This window comes from Artemia franciscana, chromosome 21 (assembly GCF_032884065.1).
Source record: "Artemia franciscana chromosome 21, ASM3288406v1, whole genome shotgun sequence".
In the NCBI taxonomy this organism is placed as follows: Eukaryota; Metazoa; Arthropoda; class Branchiopoda; order Anostraca; family Artemiidae; genus Artemia; species Artemia franciscana.
In genome coordinates this window covers 4,201,774-4,227,479 of record NC_088883.1, presented here as the reverse complement: position 1 = coordinate 4,227,479, position 25,706 = coordinate 4,201,774, and the positions used below count along the sequence as shown (strand labels likewise).

The 25,706-nt window shown below is 35.6% G+C and overlaps 1 protein-coding gene across 12 annotated transcripts in view; it reads right to left on the bottom strand.

The window, feature by feature from the left end:
• The window catches only part of LOC136040589 (coronin-2B-like), a 125,835-nt gene that overhangs the window by 52,439 nt on the left and 47,690 nt on the right, over positions 1-25,706 (bottom strand). For all 12 annotated transcript variants that reach the window (XM_065724837.1, XM_065724845.1, XM_065724844.1 and 9 more), the window contains exon 5: positions 4,492-4,641. In XM_065724837.1, coding sequence (XP_065580909.1) covers positions 4,492-4,641 — 150 coding nt within the window. The remainder of the gene's footprint in view (positions 1-4,491; positions 4,642-25,706) is intronic.

Below are 25,706 nucleotides of genomic sequence, written 5' to 3'. Positions count from 1 at the left end.
AATTATTCACCGAAAAATTTCGTTTTGTTGCTGTTCATAAATTCTAAGCAGAGCTCTAGTATACTTAACGCTGTCTACGCACAGGAAAAAAATTGCTCCGTAAGATCACACAACCTAACACCCTAAGTTAGGCTAGCGTCAAAGAGTTGTGAAAGGACCATAATGGTAGAAGTTAAGACGATTCGACTGAAATACTAGATTTGTATTAAAATTAGAATAAAAATAAATTATTTTAACTTCATTATATTGAAATACAGAAACTATTATCCAAGCATTGACATTTAACCTCTGAGTCATAGACAATATTCAACAAATTTTTAGCATGAAAGGCAGGCACATGAAATTCGGCAAAAACAAATCTTTGCCAAAACTTTAATTTGTTGACATGAAACAGATGGGGCATCGAAAGGTTTATTGAAGTGTTCTCTTTTTAAAAGATTATATTGCAATATCACCAAAAAGTCTAGTTAGTCTGTGCTTATTTTTTGAATAAAACTTGCCGTTCGAGCTTTATTTAAATTAATTAAATTATTTAAATTTATTTAAATTAGATTTGGTTGTGTAAAAGCTCTAAATTTTTACTGCGCGCGATCTTATTCCACCCCGCCTTATCCAAAGCCTCACTCAATACTTCCTCCTATGAAGTTCTACTTTCATCAATTTTAAATGACCTATTCTCATCCATTTAGGGACGATCTGTCCCTATAGTGCTAGTGTCCGTGATAGTACTACTCAGCTACGATAATCTTTTAACACTTATAAGTGTTATATATATATAATAATGTTATATATAATAATGTTATATATATATTAATAATGTTATTAAATAATGTTTTTTTTTTTTTTTTTTTTTTTTTTTTTTTTTTTTTTTTTTTTTTTTTTTTTTTTAAGTGGTCGATCAATATTTGATACGTTTTGATTGTAAGTGTTATCAGTTGTTTTTTCTTTATATTATATTGTAGCGTACTCCTCATTTTTTGAGGGAAATAAAGAAAATAAATAAATAAATAAATATATATATAATGTCATATATATATAATGTTGAAAGTTTAGCGTAAACAATGGACAATCATGAACATTTTCACAAGTCACCGATACATCGAAAAAGCAAGACAGGGCATCCTGAGCCTCACTAGAACATTTCTTGGAGGTGGGGAGAAGGTTGAAAAATTACAAATTTTGCAATTTGCTCATGTTTCAGAAATATATTTAATAATAGAAAAATGTGAGCAGGCTGTATCTTGGCCTTCTGATCGGCTTTAAGCTTTCAATGTTCATTCTATAGCTTAAAAGAACCTTCAAATTTTTATTGGGAGAAGGGCGTTTTTTGCATCAGAAATAGACCGATTAACTTTTTGACACCGGTTGGAATGGATATTGTTCTCTTGGTATTCAGAATATTGAATTGCACTTGCTTTTTCTCTCATTTCATTTATTTTTCATTTCAAATTTTTTCGTTGATTGCATGTTGATTGTTCTTTTTTCTTTCTAATTTTTGTTCCACTTTCATTCTTTTTTTTTGTTTCTGTGGGTTACAGCCAAGTGAATAAAACTTATTCTAGCATTTTTTCCCCTTTTTATCACTTGCTAAATTTGGCATATAAAAAGTGTGGGGAGAAGTCGTCCTATTGTCATTATATTTCATATGCACTCATTCCTTGTGTGTCGAGTTCTTGCTTCCCAAAGAAATTTGGAAAGCTAAATCCAAGCAAGTCTATAACTAAAAAAAATTCTAAGCTTAGGGATGATAGAGAAGAAAACAAAATCATTATTAAAATAAAATTTAAGGGGGGTGGCTTCTGAATGGCATTGATTTTAGCTAATATTGTGACGTAGCAGACATCAAGTCTTCATTCGACCATTACTGGTCATTAAACTGTTCACTGTTCCTCAATTAGACCTTCAATGACTGATCGCTAATCCTTATGCCAGTCACGAACTCAGAAATATGCTCTTCTTTGGAACAAATATAAAAAAAAAAACACACAATAAGGGAATTACCTGAGAAATATATGAAACGAAGGAGGAACCCATACAGATCGTAAGAATTGAGCCTAAACCCACCAAATCTTGTGCCCTCTCTTCATTTCCGCTCTTCTCGCAAGCAATGGAAAATTTATCCTCAGATCAATACAATAATAATGCTCGACTAATCCTCTAATCCTCTGATCAAAAAGACTAATCCTCTGATCAAAAAGATAATCTCTAGAGCCAGGGAAGACGCTATTTGATCCCTCTCTTCATTTCCGCTCTTCTCGCAAGCAATGGAAAAATTTATCCTCAGATCAATACAATAATAATGCTCGACTAATCCTCTAATCCTCTGATCAAAAAGACTAATCCTCTGATCAAAAAGATAATCTCTAGAGCCAGGGAAGACGCTATTTGATCCCTCTCTTCATTTCCGCTCTTCTCGCAAGCAATGGAAAAATTTATCCTCAGATCAATACAATAATAATGCTCGACTAATCCTCTAATCCTCTGATCAAAAAGACTAATCCTCTGATCAAAAAGATAATCTCTAGAGCCAGGGAAGACGCTATTTGATCCCTCTCTTCATTTCCGCTCTTCTCGCAAGCAATGGAAAAATTTATCCTCAGATCAATACAATAATAATGCTCGACTAATCCTCTAATCCTCTGATCAAAAAGACTAATCCTCTGATCAAAAAGATAATCTCTAGAGCCAGGGAAGACGCTATTTGATCCTAATACTAACATTAGAGGCTTCAGCAGAAGAAGGCATTACACAAATATTTAGCTCTGAATGAATATCGAGACAGACAGATAATATTAAGCAAAAACTACTTTGCCAAAATTCTAATTAATAAACATAAAACAGATGTAGTGACGAGAAGTTTATTAAGGTGTGTTCTTGGCCTGTAGGATATTTAATTACATAAACATATCATCGCCAACGAAAAAATTACATCATTTTATCTTAGTCCTGGTTTAAATATTCAATGTAGCTAGATTTAACATATCACATAAAAAAAGAATGCCTCGTGCTTTTCAGCGCTAAAAATATTTAACTGTACACTTCCAAATAACCATTACTACATGTAAACACTGGTCAAAGTTTCCAACTTGTGGCCCCTCCCACGGGGACTGTGGGGGAGTAAGTCGTCCCCAAAGACATAGTTATAAGGTTTTTTGACTGCGCTGAATAAAATGGCTATTTCAGAATTTTGATCCGATGACTTTGGGAAAATAATTATTGTGGGAGGGGGCCTAGGTGCCCTCCAATTTTTTTGGTCACTTAAAAAGGGCACTAGAACTTTTCATTTCCTTTAGAATGAGCCCTTTCGCAAAATTCTAGGACCACTGGGTCGATAACTGGGGAAAAAAACAAAACAAAAAAACAAACAAATAAACACGCATCCGTGATCTGCCTTCTGGCAAAAAAATACAAAATTCCACATTTTTGTAGATAGGAGCTTGAAACTTCTACGATAGGGTTCTCTGATACGCTGAATCTGATGGTGTGATTTTCGTTAAGATGCTACGACTTTTAGGGGTTGTTTCCCCCTATTTTCTAAAATAAGGCAAATTTTCTCAGGCTCGTAACTTTTGATGGGCAAGACTAAACATGATTAAACTTATATATTTAAAATCAGCATTAAAATGCGTTTTTTAGAGTTTTGGTTACTATTGAGCCGGGTCGCTCCTTACTACAGTTCGTTACCACGAACTGTTTGATTATTATAATCTTCATGGCTCAATCAGCAACGATCCTCATTTTAATTTCTGTTTCAGCTTTAGGTACATTTGCTGCACCTTCGCTTGAAAGTTTCAAGAGAGGGGTTTTCAGAAATTACTTCTGTTGGGGGGCTGTTCCAGGTGGCGACGGGTCGTTGAGCGAAACTCATTGTTAAATGTTCTACACAGGATGTTCCCCTTAAAGGCTCTCCTCTTTCAGAAACGAGCTTAGATGACTCCCCTGATGGAGAGGATTGCATAGATTTGTAAAAGACCGATATAGTTGCCACTTCAAAAAGATCTTGGATCGATTGCCCTGGTTTGGGATCAGGGTCTCCAGAAGTTGCTCTGCTAGCTGCTCAATCTTCAGTACGCCGGAGAGGAGCAACTGGAGCATTTGGAGCAATTTGGAGCACCAGGAAAAAGAAGGCATCAATATTCCATGGCTGGTCTGATGCACGACGTAAAAGGGGCAAGTTGGAGACATCAGGGAGGAAACGTTTAAATTGTAGGATAACTCCTAGCTTCTTGGAGCAGGAGGATCTCTTTGCTGAGATGTTCAGCCCATGTGACTTCTGAAGTCAAGAGGACTCCAAGAAGGCGTGGTGCATCTGATGTTTAATTACCTTCCCTTCGAAAATAAAATCAGGATTAGGCCTCACATGCTTACTAAGTGATCCAAACCCGCACTAACTAAGATATGGTTTATTGTTAAGGGAAACTCCAAACGTGCCACCCATCTTCTTTAGCAATATAGGCCACTACATTATACCAAAAATAGGGTTATACTTACTAAGTGATCCAAGCCTGCACTCGCTAAAATATTTTCTGCCGTTGGATGCCACTCCAAATATGCCACCCGTCTTCTGTGGCCATGTAGGTCAACTAGCCAATCTTTTAGGTTTGCGTTTAAGCCATTGTCGGGAATATACCATATTTTAATCTGCAAAAATCAATATTTTAATCTGCAACCCGAGAAATATCTTCATGGGAAGGAAACAAATTATAGGAATGGTTGTAAGACAGAGTCTGTATTTAAGTCTGTGTTAATTTTTTGGGAGTTAATGTTTGCGGCAGAGAGGAAAATCCTAGAGAATTTTTTGGGGAGTCAATGGTAAAGAATTCGTGACGATTTAGGTTTTAATATGGCTTGATTTTTTGTGAGAAACTTTCCTTAAATTATAATCAAAAATATTCTAAATAATGTTAAATAAAAGTATGTAATATTCTAATTAAATATTACAAATATACAAAATATTATAAATAAAGAATATGGTAGTTTAGTCGGCTATGCAAATTTTTTTCCGCATTTAATTTATTTTTTTTTCCACCCAATTAACAGATTTATGGAGACTGTTGGCTACCTATTTTGTAAGATTAAAAATATATAATGAAATAAAATAAAAATGTTCGCTGCTTTAATGCCAGGGCAACAGACCTAGCCAGTCTTTTGAGAGCTAAAAATTATATTTTATGACATAAAAAAGTTCATATTTTAATAATTTCTTTAGTATTCTTATTTAACTACTTTGTGAATTTTAAAATTATGATATGGACATATTACCATTTGACACCCTAAAAATAAGTATATTTGAGTAAAACAGCCCTTGTGTCTGACATGAAGGGTATTAGCATTCCTACATAACCCCTTCACCCTTTCGTAGGTCAGTCCTGGTAAGGGTAATAGTTACATGCGGTTAGATCAAGTATTTTCAAGGCATTACTGTCAAATATATAGAAAAGGAACAGGGACTTAGGGCAACCCCCTGAAAAAAATGATGTTATTTTGTGACTCGTCCCATAATTTCCCATACCTTCCATGCAACTTCAGTCTCCCCATCCTTAAAGCAAATTATGTGTTTAAGGCAGCTTAAACATGATTGTTGTCTCTGTCCTTAGAGACGGAAAAGGGGATAGAATTTGGAATGTCGCCAGTTGGTATCTATCTATTCCAGTACAGGAATGTCATTCTAAAATTTAGCCTCACTGCGAGTTTTACAGAATCTGCCTTATACCTTTTTACCATCTCTACAGTTCTGTTATTTTGAAATAACTGTCCCAGCAAGTTATTGCAAAACCTGTAAATTTCCTATTCATAATCAAATAGTAACTACAGAAAATTATTTAAGCTATAAAGTTTTTTTGCTATTAGTGAAAGTCCAAATTATACAGTGATTTCAGTTAGACCATCTGCTATACCAATGACCGAATTCTGTTGGTTTAATTCAGTGAAAATATCTTTAATGAGATAAAAGTTATTAGATCTTGCAGGTTGCAAAATCCAACTATTCATAAGAAGTAGAAATTTTACATGAAAAAAAAATTTATGCCTCGTGCACTTGTTAGTTCAAAAACTCTTGACCATAGAGTACAATGACCCATCTCGTACGAAAACAAAAGTTTCGTGAATAGATCATATATCATCGCTGTCAAAACCCCAAAATTCAGATCTGCTATTTTTACACTTTCAAGATATATGTGTTAAAACCTAGTTGCTAAGCTGTTCTCAAATAGAGGATCACCAGGGCAACGTACGTTTAATTATAATTTTATCCCCGTGATGTAAACAGAAATCAGGTCAGGATTTACCCAGTAGGCCCGGGCCTAGGAGCGCACAATGCCGAGTAGCAAAAAAAGAAACACTGTATAGACTAATTTCTAACTTAGTAGAAATGTCCCGAAGTTTCACAAGTCGATTTTCTTTGAAAAAACATATTTCAAAAATAGTTCTTTGCCTGGATGTTGGGATTGATTATCAATAGATTTTAGTATGTATTTTACTGTGGTGTTCTCACGCTGGGGTGGCGTCCTCTATTATCTCCTACCTTGAATGTTTTTTTTTGTCTTAGGTTTTTTTTTCTCTTTTTGGAATTATTAGTATGACGAGACGTTGTGTTTTTTTTATGCATTTGTACTGCCCCAGCCTTACGAGCTCTGCTCTCTGTTGGGGCATAATATTGTTTTTGTATATTTTTAATTTGAATTAATAAATATTGATTGATATTGATTGATTGAGCGATTTTTTTTCTTAGTAAAACAGGACTAATGTTATTCAGCAGCAGGAAACTGCCAGGTGCACTTTGTTGCTGCTGCTACTGTGCTGTCTGTTCACAGAAGTGATTTTCTAGTAGCTTGGGGACTCAAAATTCAGGGAAATCCCCAAACAATTGGCGATTTCCTCAAAGATCTTACAAAAATGAAGTAGCAAAGACTCTTGGGCCAAGGGGTGTCAAAGATTTAAATCCAGCCCAGATTGCCACGCTCATCCTGCCTCTGACAACAGCTTAGAAAACTATATTAAGTGATCAGAAAAATATTCTAGGATACTACAATAGTATGACAATGCCATGTGCGGCACGTGCCCAGGATTTCAGATTTTTCTTTTGGGGATGGGGAGAATAACTAAGAAAAGGTCTTACAACGCGCGAATTGCATGTCAAAAATAAGATTTATCAATGATGCATGAAATTAAGGCCTCGCAGTAAATATAGACGAATACAAAAAATTTCAAGAGCTCAATTAGATTTGCTAAAACCAATTGTCCGAGCAATCCTACACAACATAATTGACAAATACTGGTAAAACTCGGCCAATCTAAAATCTAAAAAAATACAGGTTGTTACTATCTGAAGAATTCTTCTCAAAAGTTGTACAATCAGTCAGTTGGTTTCCGATATCTCCTTACAGTATTCCTTAGAACGGTGCGAATATTTTTACAGTGATTGAAGTCAACAACTTTCCTTGAAATTTGTAAATTTGTATTGTTAAATTCACCATGCTTGGTCACTAGACAGGAGGGCTGAGTTAAAACTTCAAAGTTAAGTTCTGTGGGGAGGGAGATAAAGTTTGTGTTTGGGGAAAGAGAGCAAACTTTTATTTCTCAGTCATGGCAAAAGAGCGTACGTTACGTCTTGTTCATTTTTGTATACCTTTCATCACATCACCTTTGGCTAGCTTGTCACATTTACTTTTGGCCAATGAATTACAACCCTCATAAGCGTAACATGTGCATAATAAGAAACCCAGGAGCTTTTGCAGTCATTTCAATCAGCCTATCTACCACATAAATATCTTTTGAATTCAAAAAAGAGACAAGGCGATGAAATGAAAGAATACTTCGGCCAGGGCCAAGCACACGAGAAATATAACTCGGTACAAGGGCCATGGCCAAAAATTTCAAGGGCGGGGGGGGGGAGGCAAAAATATCAGTAATAGTTGGGTGACAGAGAATTTATTTCAGGATATTTGTTGGTAGGAATAAGTTAATTTAAAAAAAAGTCTCAAATAAAAAGATCAATTAAATTCCTTGCAAAATGAAACAAAATACAGTTAATTTTAAACCACAAGGATTCCTGAAAAGCGATCAATTTATTTCATCAATAATATATTTAATTGTTATGCATTTAATATTAAAAGAAAATCGAACTCAAACCAAAATTACAGAATGATGTATTAGCCTACTTCCGTAGATTATAATAGATGTAGACTTGTCTTTATGCAATTTTCTACGCTTTGGAATAATTTACAGAAGGAGTATAAATACTCAAAAATCATTCTATCTGCATAGATACCACGCTTCGGTTTTATAATGGCCAAGTAAAATGTACCTCTTTCAAAACAGGACAATGTCCCTTCCCCTCGAACTTAAAACCCTTATATATTCAGACATTAAAAATAGAATAGGGAAAGAAAAACTAAAGTTAAACTTACTACCCAGCTGTCAAATTATCCCTCTTTGTTTTTATTATCCAATTCGACTAAATAAAATGAAAATGTTTAAAAAAAAAATTTCGTCATAAGAGAATCTTATCAAATAGTTTGTGATAAAAAAAAATGGAAGTAAAAAGTGACTTGGACCAATATTCACCAAAACTAAAAATAGAATTCTCATGGCAATTGCTACACCGGCAGTGTTGGCTTTTTATGCTGATTTTAAATATATAAAATAAAATTCTTTCAACTTATTGTTACCCACCCAAAACCAAAGATCTGAAAAAATTTGGCTGAGCTTTGAAAAAGGGAATTAGTTCTTTGAATTAGTTCATGTTGTCTTTTTTAGTTTGGATTTTTTTTTTTTTTCGCTGTTAATCGCTTTTGTTGATTTACTAAATAAAAAAAAAGTTTTTTTGAACTGGAACGACATTAAAACTTAAAACGAACAGAAATTACTCCTTATATGAAAGGGGCTTTTCCTCCTTAACCCCCGCTCTTTACACTAAAGTTTGACTCTTTCTCTTAACTCTACTTTTTAAAGCAGTACAAAACCTCAGCGTAAAGAGCGGGGGGTTAAGGAGGAAAAGTCCCTTTTATATACGGAGTAATTTCTGTTCGTTTTAAGTTTTAATGTCGCTCCTTACTTTCAGTTAAAAAACTTGTTTTTTTTATTTAGTTTCTGAACGTTTTTGAATTAATGCAAGTTTTGATATTGGCTCTCTGCACATAAATAATGAAAACAAAATTTGCATATTAATTTATTTTTTTTTTTTTTTTTTTTTTTTTTTTGGCTAAATGGCTTTCTCATAGTTTTAATCGGAATATTTTGAGAAAAAAAGGAGCGGGGGAGGAAGCCTAGTTGCCCTCCGATTTTTTGATAATTTAAAAAGGCAACTACAACTTTTAATTTTTTACGAACTTTTTCATTAGTAAAAAAAAATATACGTAATTTAAAAATTAACTTACGTAACGAACTTCTATTATCGTATGTTTTTATTACGTATATGAGGGGGTTCACTCCCCTCGTCAATATCTCGCTCTTTACACTGAAACTTGAATTTTGTCCCAATTCCTTAAGAATGACCCCTGAATCACAAAGGCCGTAGAATAAATACGTCTTTACACTTCCCAATAGCCATTAGTACATGTAAACAACGGTCAAAGTTTGTAACTTGCAGCGCCTCCCACGGGGACTTTGGGGGAGTAAGTCGTCCCCAAAGACATAGTTATTAGGTTTTTCAACTATAGTGAACAAAAGGGCTATCTCAGAATTTCAATCCGGTGACTTTGGGGAAAAAATGAGCGTGGGAGGGGGCCTAGGTGCCCTCCAATTTTTTGGTCACTTAAAAAGGGGACTAGAACTTTTAATTTCCGTTAGAACAAGCCCTCTCGCGACATTCTAGGACCATTAAGTCGATACGATCACCCCTGGGAAAAAAACAAAACAAAATAAATAAATAAACACGCATCTGTGATCTGTCTTCTGGCAAAAAGTGCGAAATTCCACATGTTTGTAGATAGGAGCTTGAAACTTCTGCAGTAGGGTTCTCTGATATGCTGAATCTGATGGTGTGACTTTCGTTAAGATTGTATTACTTAATACCCCATGCTTTGTGTCTTTTATACTTTAACGGGTAATAAGGTTCATTCGTTCATTCATTCATTGATTTAAAAGTATTTATAACTATATTTTAGGCTATATTTATAGCAATTTTAAATGGTATTATTTTCTTTTTCTATTGGTATGAAGTAATTTAATGTATTAACATAATTGTACGCAATGTATTTATCAATAAGAAAATCCTCTTGTAGAGGTTGTGATGGTTTCCGTTATATACACAATCAAAAGGCTCACAGAATTTCCATCCATACTAACCATAATACCCCTTTTCATCCAACCAAAATTCTTTAGTAGTAATATTAAAGAGATATTTTTGCCAAAACTGCTCACCCCCAATTTTTTAAGTATATTCAAATTTTATCCAAAATCGATATTGCAAATTCAAACGTAGGACGATTCTAATCAACGTACAATTACTGATTTACACTTTAAAAGCAATTAATCAGGGATTTAAGGGACCGGTACCTCAAATATCTTGGTTAGGCCTGGGTATGATTTAAAAAACAATTGGAAACTAAATAAAAAAGAGCTTTTTAAATGAAAGCAAGGAACGGATTTGAAACCAATTTGAACAGATTATTCTTTATATGAAGGGGAACGTCTCCTCCCTAGCTCCTAACTGTGAAGTTAGACCTTTTCAAATCTTTAAAAAAAATGCAATCGGCCATCCATAACAATTCGATATTGTATAATACTAAAGTAGGGGCGAAGAAGACGTGCTCAGACTCAGTATATCCAAAAAATTTTGGTTAGAAAAAAAAGGAGTCCCATTGCTGTATAAATCTATACTGTGATACCGAAGTGCGTTATAAGGGGTCTACTGAATCATTTTAGAAATATGAGAGACATAGGGACTGTCAGTGAGGGGGATTCAATTGAAATGAAGTAACAGAGTAGTGTCCCTGTAAGGTTAGATGCCAGGCAGAACAGAGAGGACAGATATTAGAAAAAGCACAACTACGTCTAAAAAAAAAAAAAAAACAATGATAACATATATATACATATATATATATATACATATATATATATATATATATATATATATATATATATATATATATATATATATATATATATATATATATATATATATATATATATATATATATATATATATATATATATATATATATATATATATATATATATATATATATATATATATATATTTATATATATTATATATATTATATATATATATATATATATATATATATATATATATATATTATACATGTATATTATATATATATATTATATCATATATACATATATATATCATATATATATTATATATATATATATAATATATATATATATATATATATATATATATATATATATATATATATATATATATATATATATATATATATATATATATATGTCTGTGTGTGTGTGTGTGCCTTTGGTTTCTGAAAGCTCACACACTGGTATTTATCATTTACTTATGTGAAACATAAGTTTAGTTGTTGTTCTTTACTTCTTTTTGGATTTTCCAGCAATTAAATATAAAAAAAACAAGTTTTTTTTTAACGGAAAGTAAGGAGCGACATTAAAACTTAAAACGAACAGAAATTACTTCGTATATGAAAGGGGCCGCTTCCACATCAACGCCCCGCTCTTTACGCTAAGGTTTGACTCTTTCTCTTAACTCTACTTTTCAAAACAGTAAAAAACTCTAGCGTAAAGAGCGGGGCGTTGATGAGGAAGCAGCCCCTTTTATTTACGAAGTAATTTCTGTTCGTTTTTAATTTTAATGTCGCTCCTTACTTTCTATTAGAAAAAAACGTGTTTTTTTATTTAATTTCTGAACATTTTTGAATCAATGCATGTTTTAATTTCGGCTCTCCGCAGGTGAATAATTAAAACGAAATTTGCATATTTATTTTTTTGGCTAATTGGCTTTCTCGTAGTCTTGATCGAATGATTATGACAAGAAAAGGAGAGGGGGAGGAGGCCTAGTTGCCCTCCGATTTTTAGGTTACTTAAAAAGGCAACTAGAACTTTTAGTTTTTTACGAATCTTTTTATTGATAAAAGATATACTAGTAGTACTACTAATAACTCACTGCAGCACCAAGCCGCCTGAGGCCAACACAGCTGCGCACGCTCCTCCTCCAACCTAATCTATTTAAATCCTCCTCCTTTACACCCTCCCAGGAAGTTCCCATTTCCTTTAAATCTTTATTTATGACATCCTCCCAACCAGACAAGGACAACCTGCTTTCCGTGTAGCCCCAGACGGTTGGCCGAAAAGGACAATCTTCGGTAATCTGTCATCCTTCATCCGTAGAACGTCGCCTAGCCATCTCAACCTTTCTTTCATTATAGCCCTAGAAAGCGGGATTGAACCACATTTTTCGCACAACCTACTGTTTGAAATACGGTCAGTCAGCCGGGTACCCAGAACAATCTGTAGACAATTTCTCTGGAAAACATATAGTAAGTTTTCATCTGCTTTTCGGAGCGCCCATGCTTCAGAGCCATATTTGACCACTGTCATCACTATAGCTTCCAATATTATAATCTTGGTTTGCAGACTTATCTTTCTATTCTTCCAAACTTTTTTTAATTGTGAAAAAACACCCTGAGCCTTAGCTATTCTACTTTTAACATCTTCACTGCTCCCACCATCTTTACTAATAATACTACCAAGGTAACTGAAGCTCCCAACCTGATCAATCTTTTCGTTACCTAATGTCACCTGTTCATCTTCACTTATTCCTAGCCTTAGTGACTTAATCTTCTTAAGATTAATTTTCAAGCCTATTTTAGCACCCTGAACTCACAAAACCTCTAAAACTTCATTCATTTTGCTCACACTTTCATCTAATATGCTTAAATCATCAGCATAATCTAAGTCCAGGAGCGTTTTTCCTCCCCATTTGATTCCATGGTAACCAATTGCCTTTCCTGTGCTCCTTAAGACGAAGTCGGTCAAAATGATCCATATAAAGGGGATATAAACCAACCCTGCTTAACTCCTGATTTAACACAAAACCAGTTGCTAACCTCATTTCCTACCTTAACCGCAGCAGTATTATTCTCGTAAATAGCACAAATCACTTTAATGTATTTTTCTGGTATACCATATAACGATAAGACCTTTGTTAACGCTCCTCTATCAACAGAATCGAAAGCTTGCTCATAATCGATAAAACTGAGGACAAAAGGTGTTGGACAGCGAAGGGACTTCTCAATTATTAACCTAAGAGTGAAAACTTGGTCGACACATCCTCTACCTTTTCTAAAACCGCATTGTTCTTCCCTTAAAACTTTGTCTACAGCATCTCTCAGTCTAAAAAGTATCATATTACTCAGTACTTTGCTACCTACAGAGACCAGACTAATGCCTCGATAATTACGACACTCACCCTTGTCACCTTTCTTATACAGTGGTTTAATTAAGGTTTTGCTAAAATCATTGGGTACTTCCCCTTTTTCAAAAATCATGTTCATAATCTTCAGTAGCTTATTCCTAACCTCAGGGCCACCATATTTAAGAAACTCATTAATCATACTATCAGAACATCTGGAGCCTTATTATTTTTTAATCCTTTTAGTACTGTCGCTAATTCTTCCTCAATAAACAAATCTTCCTTTACATCCAAGCTACCACAAACTTTTTCATTTTCATCTATATCTTTTCCTACAACTGTATCTCTGTTTAGCACATTTTCAAAATGTTCCACCCATCTTTCTTTAACTTTTTCCTTATCAATAATTGTGGCCCCATTTCTGTCTTTAACTTGGACTAGTCCAGATTAGCTACTCCCTTTCAATTTATTAACATGCCAGTATAATATATTACTATTATGCCGTCTAGCCGCATCTTCCAGATCCTCAGCAACTTTATCCATGGCCTCCACTTCACATCTCCTTAGTTCATATTTTAAGGCTTTCTCCACTTTCCTTACATTCCTTTTGTTTTCATACGACCTATCACTTAGATAATTCTTATACAAGCCCTTTCTACTTTCTATTAAACCTAAAGCTTTTTCACTAATATTCCTAGTTGCAGTCTTAGCACTCTTCCCTAAGTTAACATCAGCAACTTCACAAATTGTTTTTCTGAAATTATTCCATCCATCTTCCACATTGTCAAATTTTAAACTCTCAAGTTTAGTATTCAACTGTTCCTGGAAGTTTTTTCTCAAATTTTCATCCTGGAGTCTATCAACATCATAACTTTCCGGGAGGTAGTTACCCTTCCGAAATTTCAGCTTTAAATTAGCCTTAGACACTACTAGATGGTGATCTTTACTTTTAACATCGATAACAGCACTCCTATACACCCTAGTATATTGTATTGATCCTGCTAGTCTTCAGTTTACAATAACATAATCAATATGGTTTGCTGCCTTAGCATCACGTGAATACTATGTCAACTTATGGGCCATTTTGTGACCGAACACCGTATTGTTTATAACTAGGTTGTTATACGTACAAAATTGCAAAAGCCTATAGCCATTACTGTTTTCTTTTCCTACACCGAATTTACCTAGGCTAGGATACCATCTATCCCTATTTCTACCAACCTGGGCATTAAAATCTCCTAGCAAAAGCACCATATTTCTACCTGGTACCCTGTCTATTTGCTAATGCAGCTGTAAGTAAAATTCATCTTAGTCACTAGTATCTCCATTAGTTGGTTCAACGGGAGCATATACTACTATAACTGATACCCTGAACTTTTTAGTCATAAAATGAGCAATTAGTATTCTATTATTAATACCTTCCCAGCCTAAACAAGACTTCGCAACTTCCTTATTCATCATGAGCCCTACTCCCGGTCTATGTACCCCATCCTTCTTGCCTGAGTAAACAAATTCTATGTCACCTAATTCCATGTTTCCTACCCCTGGGATTTGAGTTTCTGAAACTCTTTTAAATCCAGTTCAAACCGTCTGAATTCGTCCGTCAAAATGTCGATGCCACAGTCATTTTTACCGTCGTAACATTCCAAGTTCCAATTTTCATGTTCTTTAAATCTTTGAGATTATTTTGGCCTCGGTAAAAGCGATGATCCTGGATACTATTGCAGGACGGGGACCAATATATCTTCTCAAGTCTACACCGAAACGCTTAAGCCGGCTTAGAACCGGACAGCACGAAGTCCCTGGGACCTCCAGTAAGTTTGAGGCTTTGTGCAATCCTGGGCCCATCTTGGTCACAACATGGTTTTCAGCACTTGGCGATGCTCTTCTATCAACAATAGTTGAAATCCTGCACAGACAGTCCCAAAACTATTACCTCCGACACATTATATATTCATGCCTACAAATATTATGCTACTAAGAGGAGGCAACCCATAGTAGATAAATCAGCTAAGAAGAGGTTTTCAGCCCGAACACACCCATCAAAACAAACAAAGCCCAGAAAAATATCCAATAATCAGAATCCCGTACGAGTGCTGTGTTGTTTACTAGGCTATAATTTCCTCAAGGGCGCCACTCCTCAAGTGGAAAAAATTGACCACAAGTTTCCCAGTCTTGCAGGTACCCCGAAAGGGTCGAGGCAGCCCTTTACAGAGGCCGTTGTCCATAAATCTGGATCTTACGCCCTGCCGCAGTTGTCCTCCTATAGAGGATCCTCCCACGATGGTGTTCTGCATCACCATGCAATTTAACCCATTACTGGGAGAAGGTTTGTAACACATGTGACGTGTGAACACGGCAGTGGGCCCTGTTGAATGTACATTTGAGGGGCCCTCTTCCTCCTCCACCTGTATTCATGACCCCCAGGAGAGGGTGCCCCAGTTTCTATTATGGACCCCCCTGGGACAGGGTCCTACTTGGTCTAAGCCTCCTATGCAGCTACTCTACCTATCTGTAGAGCAGTCTCCTATCTGTTGTCCTCTACCAAAACCTAGCATGATTATCTAATAATTAACTAACTAATGCAACTAATAAATAGTTGCAGTGCATTGCAACTTTACTTTAATTTGAACTATAAAGTAAAGGATAAAAATGACATATACAAGCTCTGTTGTTCTCAGCTAAAACCTAGCATGCAAAGAAACATCTCACAATCCAACACCTTATAGAAAACACCTTTGAGAATTTAAATTAAGAAGAAAATTTACTACAAACAATTCTAGTACTACAAAATTAGACCACGTAACTTACAAATTAGATTACGTAAAGAACTTCTGTATTCTCATGTTTTTATTAAGTATATAAAGGGGTTCAACCCCTCGTAAGTACCTCGCTCTTTACACTAAAGCTTAAACTTTGTCCCAATTTCTTAAGCATAACCCCTGAATCACAAAAGCCGTAGAATAAATAGTTGAAATTACTAAAAATGCTTTAGCGTAAAGAGTGAGGTATTAGGAGTAGGTGAGCTAATCATATGCGTAATAATTTCTGTTCGTTTTAAGTTTTAATGCTTCTCCTTACTTTCAGTTGAAAAAACTTTTTCATATTTGTTTTTTCATTGTTTTTTTTATAATGCTAGAAAATCCTGCGCTCCCTTCATAAAACTTTTCTTCCCCCATGACCAATTCCTCCAAGGAAAGTTCTCCCAACATATCCCCATCTTTTCAACCCCCCCCCCCGACCTAAAAATCCCCAGAAAACGTCTGTACACTTCCAAATAACCATTACTGTATGTAAGTACTGCTCAAAGTTTGTAACTTGTGGCCCCTACCACGGGGACTGTGGGGAAGTAAGTCGTCCCCAAAGACACAGTTATAAGGTTGTTTGACTACTGAATAAAATGGATATCTCAGAATTTTGATCCGGTGACTTTGGGAAAATAATTAGCGTGGGAGGGGGCCTAGGTGCCCTCCAATTTTCGGTCACTTAAAAAGGGCACTAAATCTTTTCTTTTCCGTTAGAATGAGCCCTCTCGCAAGATTTTAGGACCACTGGGTCGATACAATCACCCCTGAAAAAAAAACAACAAATGAACACGCATCCGTGTTCTTCTGGCAAAAAATACAAAATTCCACATTTTTGTAGATAGGAGCTTGAAACTTCTACAATAGGGTTCTCTGATACTCTGAACCTGATGGTGTGATTTTCGTTAAGATTCTATGACTTTTAGGGGTTGTTTCTCCCTATTTTCTAAAATAAGGCAAATTTTCTCAGGCCCGTACCTTTTGATGGGTAAGATTAAACTTGATGAAACATTTATATTTAAAATCAGCATTGAAATTCGATTCTTTTGATGTAGCTATTGGTATCAACGGTGGAAAAAGAATAGCAATAATAGATAATATAATAAGAAAAAGCTTTTATGACCCCACGAACTTGTGAACTTTGATTCTTGCCGAAAACCATGATAGCAGTGTTGTGTTGAAAATCCGTTATAGTCATGGATTATAATACAAAAGTAAAGAAACAAAACCTGAAACTATTTCTTAATAAATCATACATGTACTATTATTAAAGCTAATTACATCACTACAAAAAGTATAATTAATCATTATCTTACGCATTTTTTTTTATTATCTGTATACGAAACAAGATTTCACTTCTAGATATAAAGGGTTTTCATTGTAATTACACAAGCCTGGAGAAAATTTCGTTGCAACATCTGAAGACATTTCTGTGAGATGTGTTTCAAACTAGTAAACCGTTTTTTGTTGAGAACTCGATATCTGAAGAAACCAGATCATAAGAAAGTATTCCAGTGACGCAATATGATATTTATTAGCAATAAAAATCTGTGTATGCCACGTTTCAAATAATAATTTCTTCAATGTGTAAAGATTTAAAACAAAAATCCTCCCTGTTTCCAAACTAAACAAATAAATTATTGGAAAGTGTTCCTTAGTGCTATACTCAAACCAATCAACCTTCACAACTTCTTTATCACAAGATTATGAAAAATATAAAATCTATCAATCCCTTTCTTTCCAATCAATCCCCCCTCAATTTGATTAGCTCCTAACAAAACAAACAAATGAATTAAATCATCCTCAACATGTCCATATATTGTGCAAAAATAGAATTCACACCCATCACAAATATTTTCTCCTAAAGAAAACAAGAGCTAAGAGCTCGTATGGCACTTGTGACGAGGCAAGAAGAGCTAAGAGCCAAGAGATCATATGGTATGAGCTCTAACAAAATTCTAAGAATCAATAGATTGATTTAAAAGGAAAATAAGAGGCTTAATGCCGATCAGGATTTAAAATAAAGCTCTCGAGTCACGATGTCCTTCTAAATATCAAAATTCATTAAGATCCGATCACCCACTCCTATGTTATAAATACCTAATTTTAACTAATTTTTCCTCTCCCTTTAGCCCCCCAGATGGTCGAATTTGGAAAAACGACTTTATCAAGTCAATTTGCACAGCTCCCTGACACGCCTACCAGATTTCATCGTCCTAACACGCCCAGAAGCACGAAACTCGCCAAATCACGGAACCCCTCCCCCCAACTCCCCTAAAGAGAGCGAATCCAGTACGGTTCCGTCAATCACGTATCAAGGACATCTACTTATTCTATCCACCAAGCTTCATCCCGATTCCTCTACTCCAAGTGTTTTCCAAGATTTACCAATCCAACTCCCTCCAATGTCAAAAGATCTGGTCGGGATTTGAAATAAGAGCTCTGAGACATGAATTCCTTCTAAATATCAAATTTCATTAAGATCCGATTACCTATTCGTAAAAAAAATACCCCAATTTTCACGTTTTCCAAGAATTCCGGTTTTCCCCTCCAACTCCCCCAATGTCACAGGATCTGGTCTGAATTTAAAACTAGAGCTTTAAAGCGCAAGACCCTTCCAAATATCAAATTTCATTAAGACCTGGTCACCCTTACGTAAGTTACAAATACCTCAATTTTCAAAATTACCCCCCCCCCCACCTCCCAACTCCACCAAAGAGAGCAGATCCGGTCCGATTATGTCAGTCACGTGTCTTAGACAGGTTTTTATTCTTCCCATCCATTTTCATCCTTATCTCACCGCTTTAAGTATTTTCTAAGATTTCCGGTTCCCCTCAACTTTCCCCCAAATTACGCTGGATCCGGTTGAGATTTAAAATAAGAGATCTGAGTCACAAAAACATTCTAAGTACGAAGTTTCATGAAGATCCGATAACTCCTTCGTAAGTTAAAAATACGTCATTTTTTCTAATTTTTCAGAATTACCCCCCCCCCCCCCCGATAGAGCGGATCCGTTCCAATTATATAAATCAAGTATCTAAGACTTCTGCTTATTTTTCGAAGTGTTTCTTATTTTTGGAAGTGTTTTCCAAGTTTTAGGTTTCCCTCTCCCAACTCCCCCCCCCCATTGCCACCAGATCTGTTCGGGATTTAAAATAAGAGCTCTGAGACACGATTTCCTTCTAAATATCAAATTTCATTGAGATCCGATCACCCGTTCGTAAGTTAAAAATACCTCATTTTTTCTAATTTTCAGAATTACCCCCCCCCCCCAACTACCCCAAAGAGAGCGGATCCGTTCCGGTTATGTTAATCATGTATCTAGGACTTGTGCTTATATTCCCAACCAAGTTTCATCCCGATCCCTCCACTCTAAGTGTTTTCCACGTTTTAGGTTTCCCCCTCCCAACTCCCCTCCCCGTGTAACCAGATCCGGTCAGGATTTAAAATAAGAGCTCTGAGACACGATATCCTTCTAAGTATCAAATTTCTTTGAGATCCGATAACCCGTTCGTAAGTTAAAAATACCTCATTTTTTCTAATTTTTCAGAATTAACCCCCCCCCCAACTACCCCAAAGAGAGTAAATCCGTTCCGGTTATGTCAATCATGTATCTAGGACTTGTGCTTATTTTTCCCACCAAGTTTCATCCCGATCCCTCCACTCTAAGTATTTTCCAAGTTTTAGGTTTCCCCCTCCCATCCCTCCCCCCAATGACACCAGATCTGTTCGGGATTTAAAATAAGAGCTCTGAGACACGATATCCTTCTAAATATCGAATTTCTTTGAGATCCGATCACCCGTTCGTAAGTTAAAAATACCTCATTTTTTTCTAATTTTTCAGTATTACCCCCCCCCCCCAACTACCCCAAAGAGAGCGGATCCGTTCCGGTTATTTCAATCATGTATCTAGGCTTGTGCTTATTTTTCCCACCAAGTTTCATCTCGATCCCTCCACTCTAAGTGTTTTCCAAGATTTTAGGTTTCCCCTCTCAACTCCCCCCAATGTCACCAGATCCGGTCGGGATTTAAAATAAGAGCTCTGAGACACGATATCCTTCCAAACATCAAATTTCACTGAGATCTGATCAACCGTTCGTAAGTTAAAAATACTTCATTTTTTCTATTTTTCCGAATTAACGGGCCCCCACTCCCCCCCCCCCAGATGGTCAAATCGGGAAAACGACTATTTCTAATTTAATCTGGTCCGGTCCCTGATACGCCTGCCAAATTTCATCGTCCTAGCTTACCTGGAAGTGCCTAAAGTAGCAAAACCGGGACCGACAGACCGACAGAATTTGCGATTGCTATATGTCACTTGGTTAATACCAAGTGCCATAAAAATTCCTGTTATCCATGCCACCATCACATACTTTCTTAATTTCAGCATAAAGAGAAATGAAACCAGGGTTTATAAACCGAAGAAAGTGATGCACACTTACATCGGAAACCCCTCAGGGGTCAATTTGGCCAACTCCAAAAAAAGTAATAGCAACAAAAATTCTGAAAGATTTATTGCTGTGTTTCATTTTGGTCCATCACTTATGTATCGGTAAAGGTATCCATGATTGTTTTGTGCTAGCGCATTACGACTACTTGAGTGTGGAGGTGGTTCATGAGTGCATTTTGAAATACTAGTACTACCGAAAATTAGTCTCACACCAAGATCCCACTTTCTGGGACTATATTGAAATAAAGCTAAATAGGAGTAGGTTGCGTCTTACCATTGAAGGATAATAGGAAGCCAAAAATCATGGTTTTGGGCATTCTGCCAGAGGCCAAGCCAGCCTGCCAAAGAAACAATCTTTCCAAGGACAAACATTTAGATACACGAAGTGTCTACTTAAATTGTATAAAATTAGGCACTTTATGGGTCCACCCTGGAAAAGAAACCGAACCATCCAAATAGAAACTGAAGTAATGCCGTCAGATTGCTCGGCAGTTTCAAAGAGCGTTTACAACCGTTTAACGGTCTTATCAACCATTTAAGGATGGTTTGACCGTTCAAGTTCAAGTTTCGTCGCCATGATTCAAAGCGAGCCTCAGAGATATTACAAATTCGCAGTTCCAATGTCTAACAGAGATGATTTTTTTTTTTTTTTTTTTTTTTTTTTTGATTCGATGAGATGAGGCTTGTCTACTCCCTCGAACGGTGAAAAAATATATAAAAAAATCTAAAAAAAATCACAATTTTATTTTAATGCATTAAATTAGGCTTGTAATGGGTAAACCCTGGGAAAAGCTGTTCTCGCCCCTCATCATCCTGATTTAAAGAAAGTGATGAGTGATTATTCGGTCGTTTCAGATTCTTTTTTTCTTTTTTTTTTATTATTATTTATGCTTCGTCTCCATGCTCAAACCATAAGCATTTGCATTCACAGAGTGACTTTTAGAAACGTAAAATATATTATTTCATTCTAGCATGTGATTACTTTGTTTTACCAATTCTAAGATGAGTCTTAATACCCCCCCCCCTTCCCAAGGGTAACAAATTCCTCAGAAATGTGTAAAAAAACATAAAAGTTTGCTTCACTTGTATAATAATAAGAATTTTTATGTATCTACAACTACTTCTACAAACAGCTCACTGCAGCAATAGGCGCCCAAAGGCCAAAACAGCAATGCAATCTCCTCCTCCAAAACAGTCTAATCAAAAACCCATTCTTTACTCCCTCTTACGAAGATCCAGTTTACTTTAAACCTTTCCTGGTAACCTTTTCCCCTCCCATTTGGGAACGATGTGCTTTTCATTTGGTCCCAGATGGATTGCCACAAAGCACAATATTTAATACCCGTAAAACGTGTCTGATCCAGCTCAACGTATCTTAATAGACCTAGTTAGTTTAAACCAAGTGGGGTCTAAAACCCATAGTGGGTTTAAACCAAAATTTTGCGAACAGCTTATTTTGTCACATATGGCTTTATGGATTTGTCACGAGAAGAATTGTCTCACCAGCCCAAATTTTCCCTTCCCATCCAAACATAAACAAAATGGTGTCTGATAACTTGACCGTTTAAGAAAGTTTTTCAAAGTTCATCTCCATGCTTAAAAGATAGGAATTTGCAGACACTAGACAGATATCAGAGACATAAAAAATATGTTATTTCACGGTCCAGAAGACCTGTGAGAGACATAAAAAATATGTTATTTCACGGTCCAGAAGAGCTGTGATTACATTGTTTTTATTACTTTCCTGAGTCCATTGACCTGGTCGTCAAATCATTTTTTATTCAGAAAAGATATTAATATAATAAAAAGAGCTAAGAGCTCATATGGCACTTGTGATGAGGCAAGAAGAGCTAAGAGCCAAGAGCTCATATGGTATGAGCTCTAACTAAATTCTTAATAATTGATCTTAATAAATTGATTTAAAAGCAAAATCAGAGACTTAATGCCGTCGGGACTTAAAATAAGAGCTCTGAGTCACGATGTCCTTTTGAATATCAAAATTCATTAAGATCCGATCACCCACTCGTAAGTTAAAAATACCTCCTTTTTTCTAATTTTTCAGAATTAACCCCCCCCCCCCCCAATAGATCGGATCCGTTCCAATTATGTCAATCACGTATCTAAGACTTCTGCTTATTTTTCCCACCAAGTTTCATCCTGATCCCTCTACTCTAAGCGTTTTCCATGATTTTAGGTTCCCACCAAACTCCCCCCAATGTCACCAGATCCAGTCGGGATTTAAAATAAAAGTTTTGAGACACGATATCTTTCTAAATATCAAATTTCATTGAGATCCGACCACCCGTTCGTAAGTTAAAAATACCTCACTTTTTTATTTTTCAGAATTAACCCCCCCCCCAACTGCCCCAAAGAGAGCGGATCCGTTCCGGTTATGTCAATCATGTATCTAGGACTTGTGCTTATTTTTCCCACCAAGTTTCATCCCGATCCCTCCTCTCTAAGTGTTTTCCAAGATTTTAGGTTTCCCCCTCCCAACCCCCCAACCCCCAAATGTCACCAGATCCGGTCGAGATTTAAAATAAGAGCTCTGAGACACGATATCCTTCCAAACATCAAATTTAATTAAGATCTGGTCAACCGTTCGTAAGTTGAAAATACTTCATTTTTTCTATTTTTTTCCGAATTAACCGACCCCCCCACTCCCCCCAGATGGTCAAGTCGAGAAAATGACTATTTCTAATTTAATCTGGTACGGTCCCAGATACGCCAGCCAAATTTCATCGTCCTGGCTTACCTGGAAGTGCCTAAAGTAGCAAAACCGGGACCGACAGACAGACCGACAGAATTTGCGATTGATATATGTCACTTGGTTAAAACCAACAGTCATAAAAACAATAAACTTTGCCTGAAGCGAAAGTCTGGTTGGTATGCCACCTTATTGATCAAAGCATTACACCCTTGTATTTTCACATACATCAAGTTTTAAACATTTGAAATTTTTAGAACGCTTCTAGGCCCGGTCAAAAAAGGAATTAGTTTAAAAGTAACTTTATTCGTTTTTTAGCTTTAAAATAAGGTTTAGTAATAACAAAATAAATCCAAAAAAGGCTGAAAACTTCTTAAAAATAGAAAATTTGAGTATCGATTTAAAAAAAAATTGTCAGTTCGTAAATTTTGAAACTACTTTCCGGAGAAAAATTTATCACTAACTTCAAAGAAGAGACGATACTATAAAAAATCGATTCAATATGCACTATCAAAATACTCACCCTTTTCTTCCTTGTACCCTTTTCTTCCTTGAATCAACACAAATATTTAAGACATTAATTCTTTGAAATGCACACTCTTACCACTAAATACTTTCAATAATTGTATGACAAGCAGTGTTTGTGCCAACAAATTACATTAGATTAAACCAACAACTTTGGAAATTTACTTTAAATGTTACGGGGATATTAAATATCGTATATTTAATATACACAGATATTCTATTGTTTTCTTAACGATCGAAAACATTAAAAAAGAAACAAATTTTGGTAAGCTTTTCAATTTTGTGCAATCACCTCCCCCCCCCCCGTGAATACATAAAAAAAGAGTACTTATGAAATCAGAGAATCAGATAGCATTATATTGCCCATTCACAGGGAACTTCAAACTCCTGCTTCCCCGAAAGCTAGAGATTTTTAATAAATATCTTTCATATTGTTGCCTGTTTTATTTTGCCTTGAAATTATTCCCCCTAAAACAAATTCTATCGTATATCCCTGAAATTCTACCTTATTCCGAAAACAGGCATTAGCAGCAAGAATTAAAACGGAGCTTGATGACACAGGATATTAAAACCCCCATAAAATCAAAATCAAGACCATTAGAATTGATTTGATGCCACTAAAGGATGCGAATTCCACAGAAGAACGAATATGTAATAAATTAATAAGGAACATATGATAGTGAGTGGGTAGAGCTACGTTTTGTAGACGACGTAGAAGAAGATCTACCCACAATTGGCGTCAGATAAGACAAGTAATTTGAAAAGAAGATGGAATTCCATTTTGAAGCAAACCACAGCTCGTGGATTATAGCTATAAGCAAATTTCTTCTAATATTTTCTGAGAAAAATTTTTATGTTTATTATTGACAGGAAATTCTAAATTCTACCACAATTTTTTCTGATAGCTTTAATAGAGGTTCTTGACTAGAAAAACAATGTTAAAAATTACGATTTAATTTTAGACTTGCAAGGCCCAGGTTGTCTTCTGTGGTCAGAAAAAAAAAAACGGCCAGTAAACTATTTTCATTTGAAACTACATTAGGACTACTACAGCCTCATGCTTGCTAATCCCCCCCAGAGCCATGTGGGAAGGCAGGGGGAGAGCGAAAACCATTTTGTAGATCATGATATAACTGTGATTTCATCCTTTATTTCTCTTTTAATAGCAGAAATGTTTGTATTTTTAAGCACATATCTTTTCAATTCTTAGTTTGTATGTATGTGGGGTTGGGGGTAGATACAAACCCCCCTCCACTAGGTGAATCGTTTTTAAATAATCACTGTCTTTAATATTTACAATATTCCTTCTTTAATGCGGTTGATATTAATTCATGTCAATTTGTTTAATAGCGATTATTTAATTATTAATTTAAAATAAACTAATTAATTAATTAGCTATTTAAAGAGAGGCTTGATCACCCCTTACCCACTTATTTTTGTCAAATAGCATGGTGAAATTCAAACGGCGACATCGACATTTAAGAAAGTAAAATTGATGTTCGCTGCGGTTGCATCGCATGCACTTCTGTCGGGACACATCTACTTTTAGAACATTCGGCACAGATAATGCTTGGCATATTCAATCAAGCCGTTAATTAGTTACTTCCTTAATTGTGCAATAAAAACCACTAATTCCTGTTCTGTCTTAATATGGTTCCGGTAAACAACTGCTATTAAATAGGTAGTATCATTCTTAAATGTGTAAACATGCATGCAGTAAATAGTTGAACCCAAAACCAAAGTGGCACGCCTAATTTCAAAACGGCATATTTTTCTCCCGTGGTCCTATAAAAGTACACTTGCAGAATGGTGGGCACAGCATCTAAAATGGGGAGCGGACGAACTACCCGGGGATGATACATGTAGGTA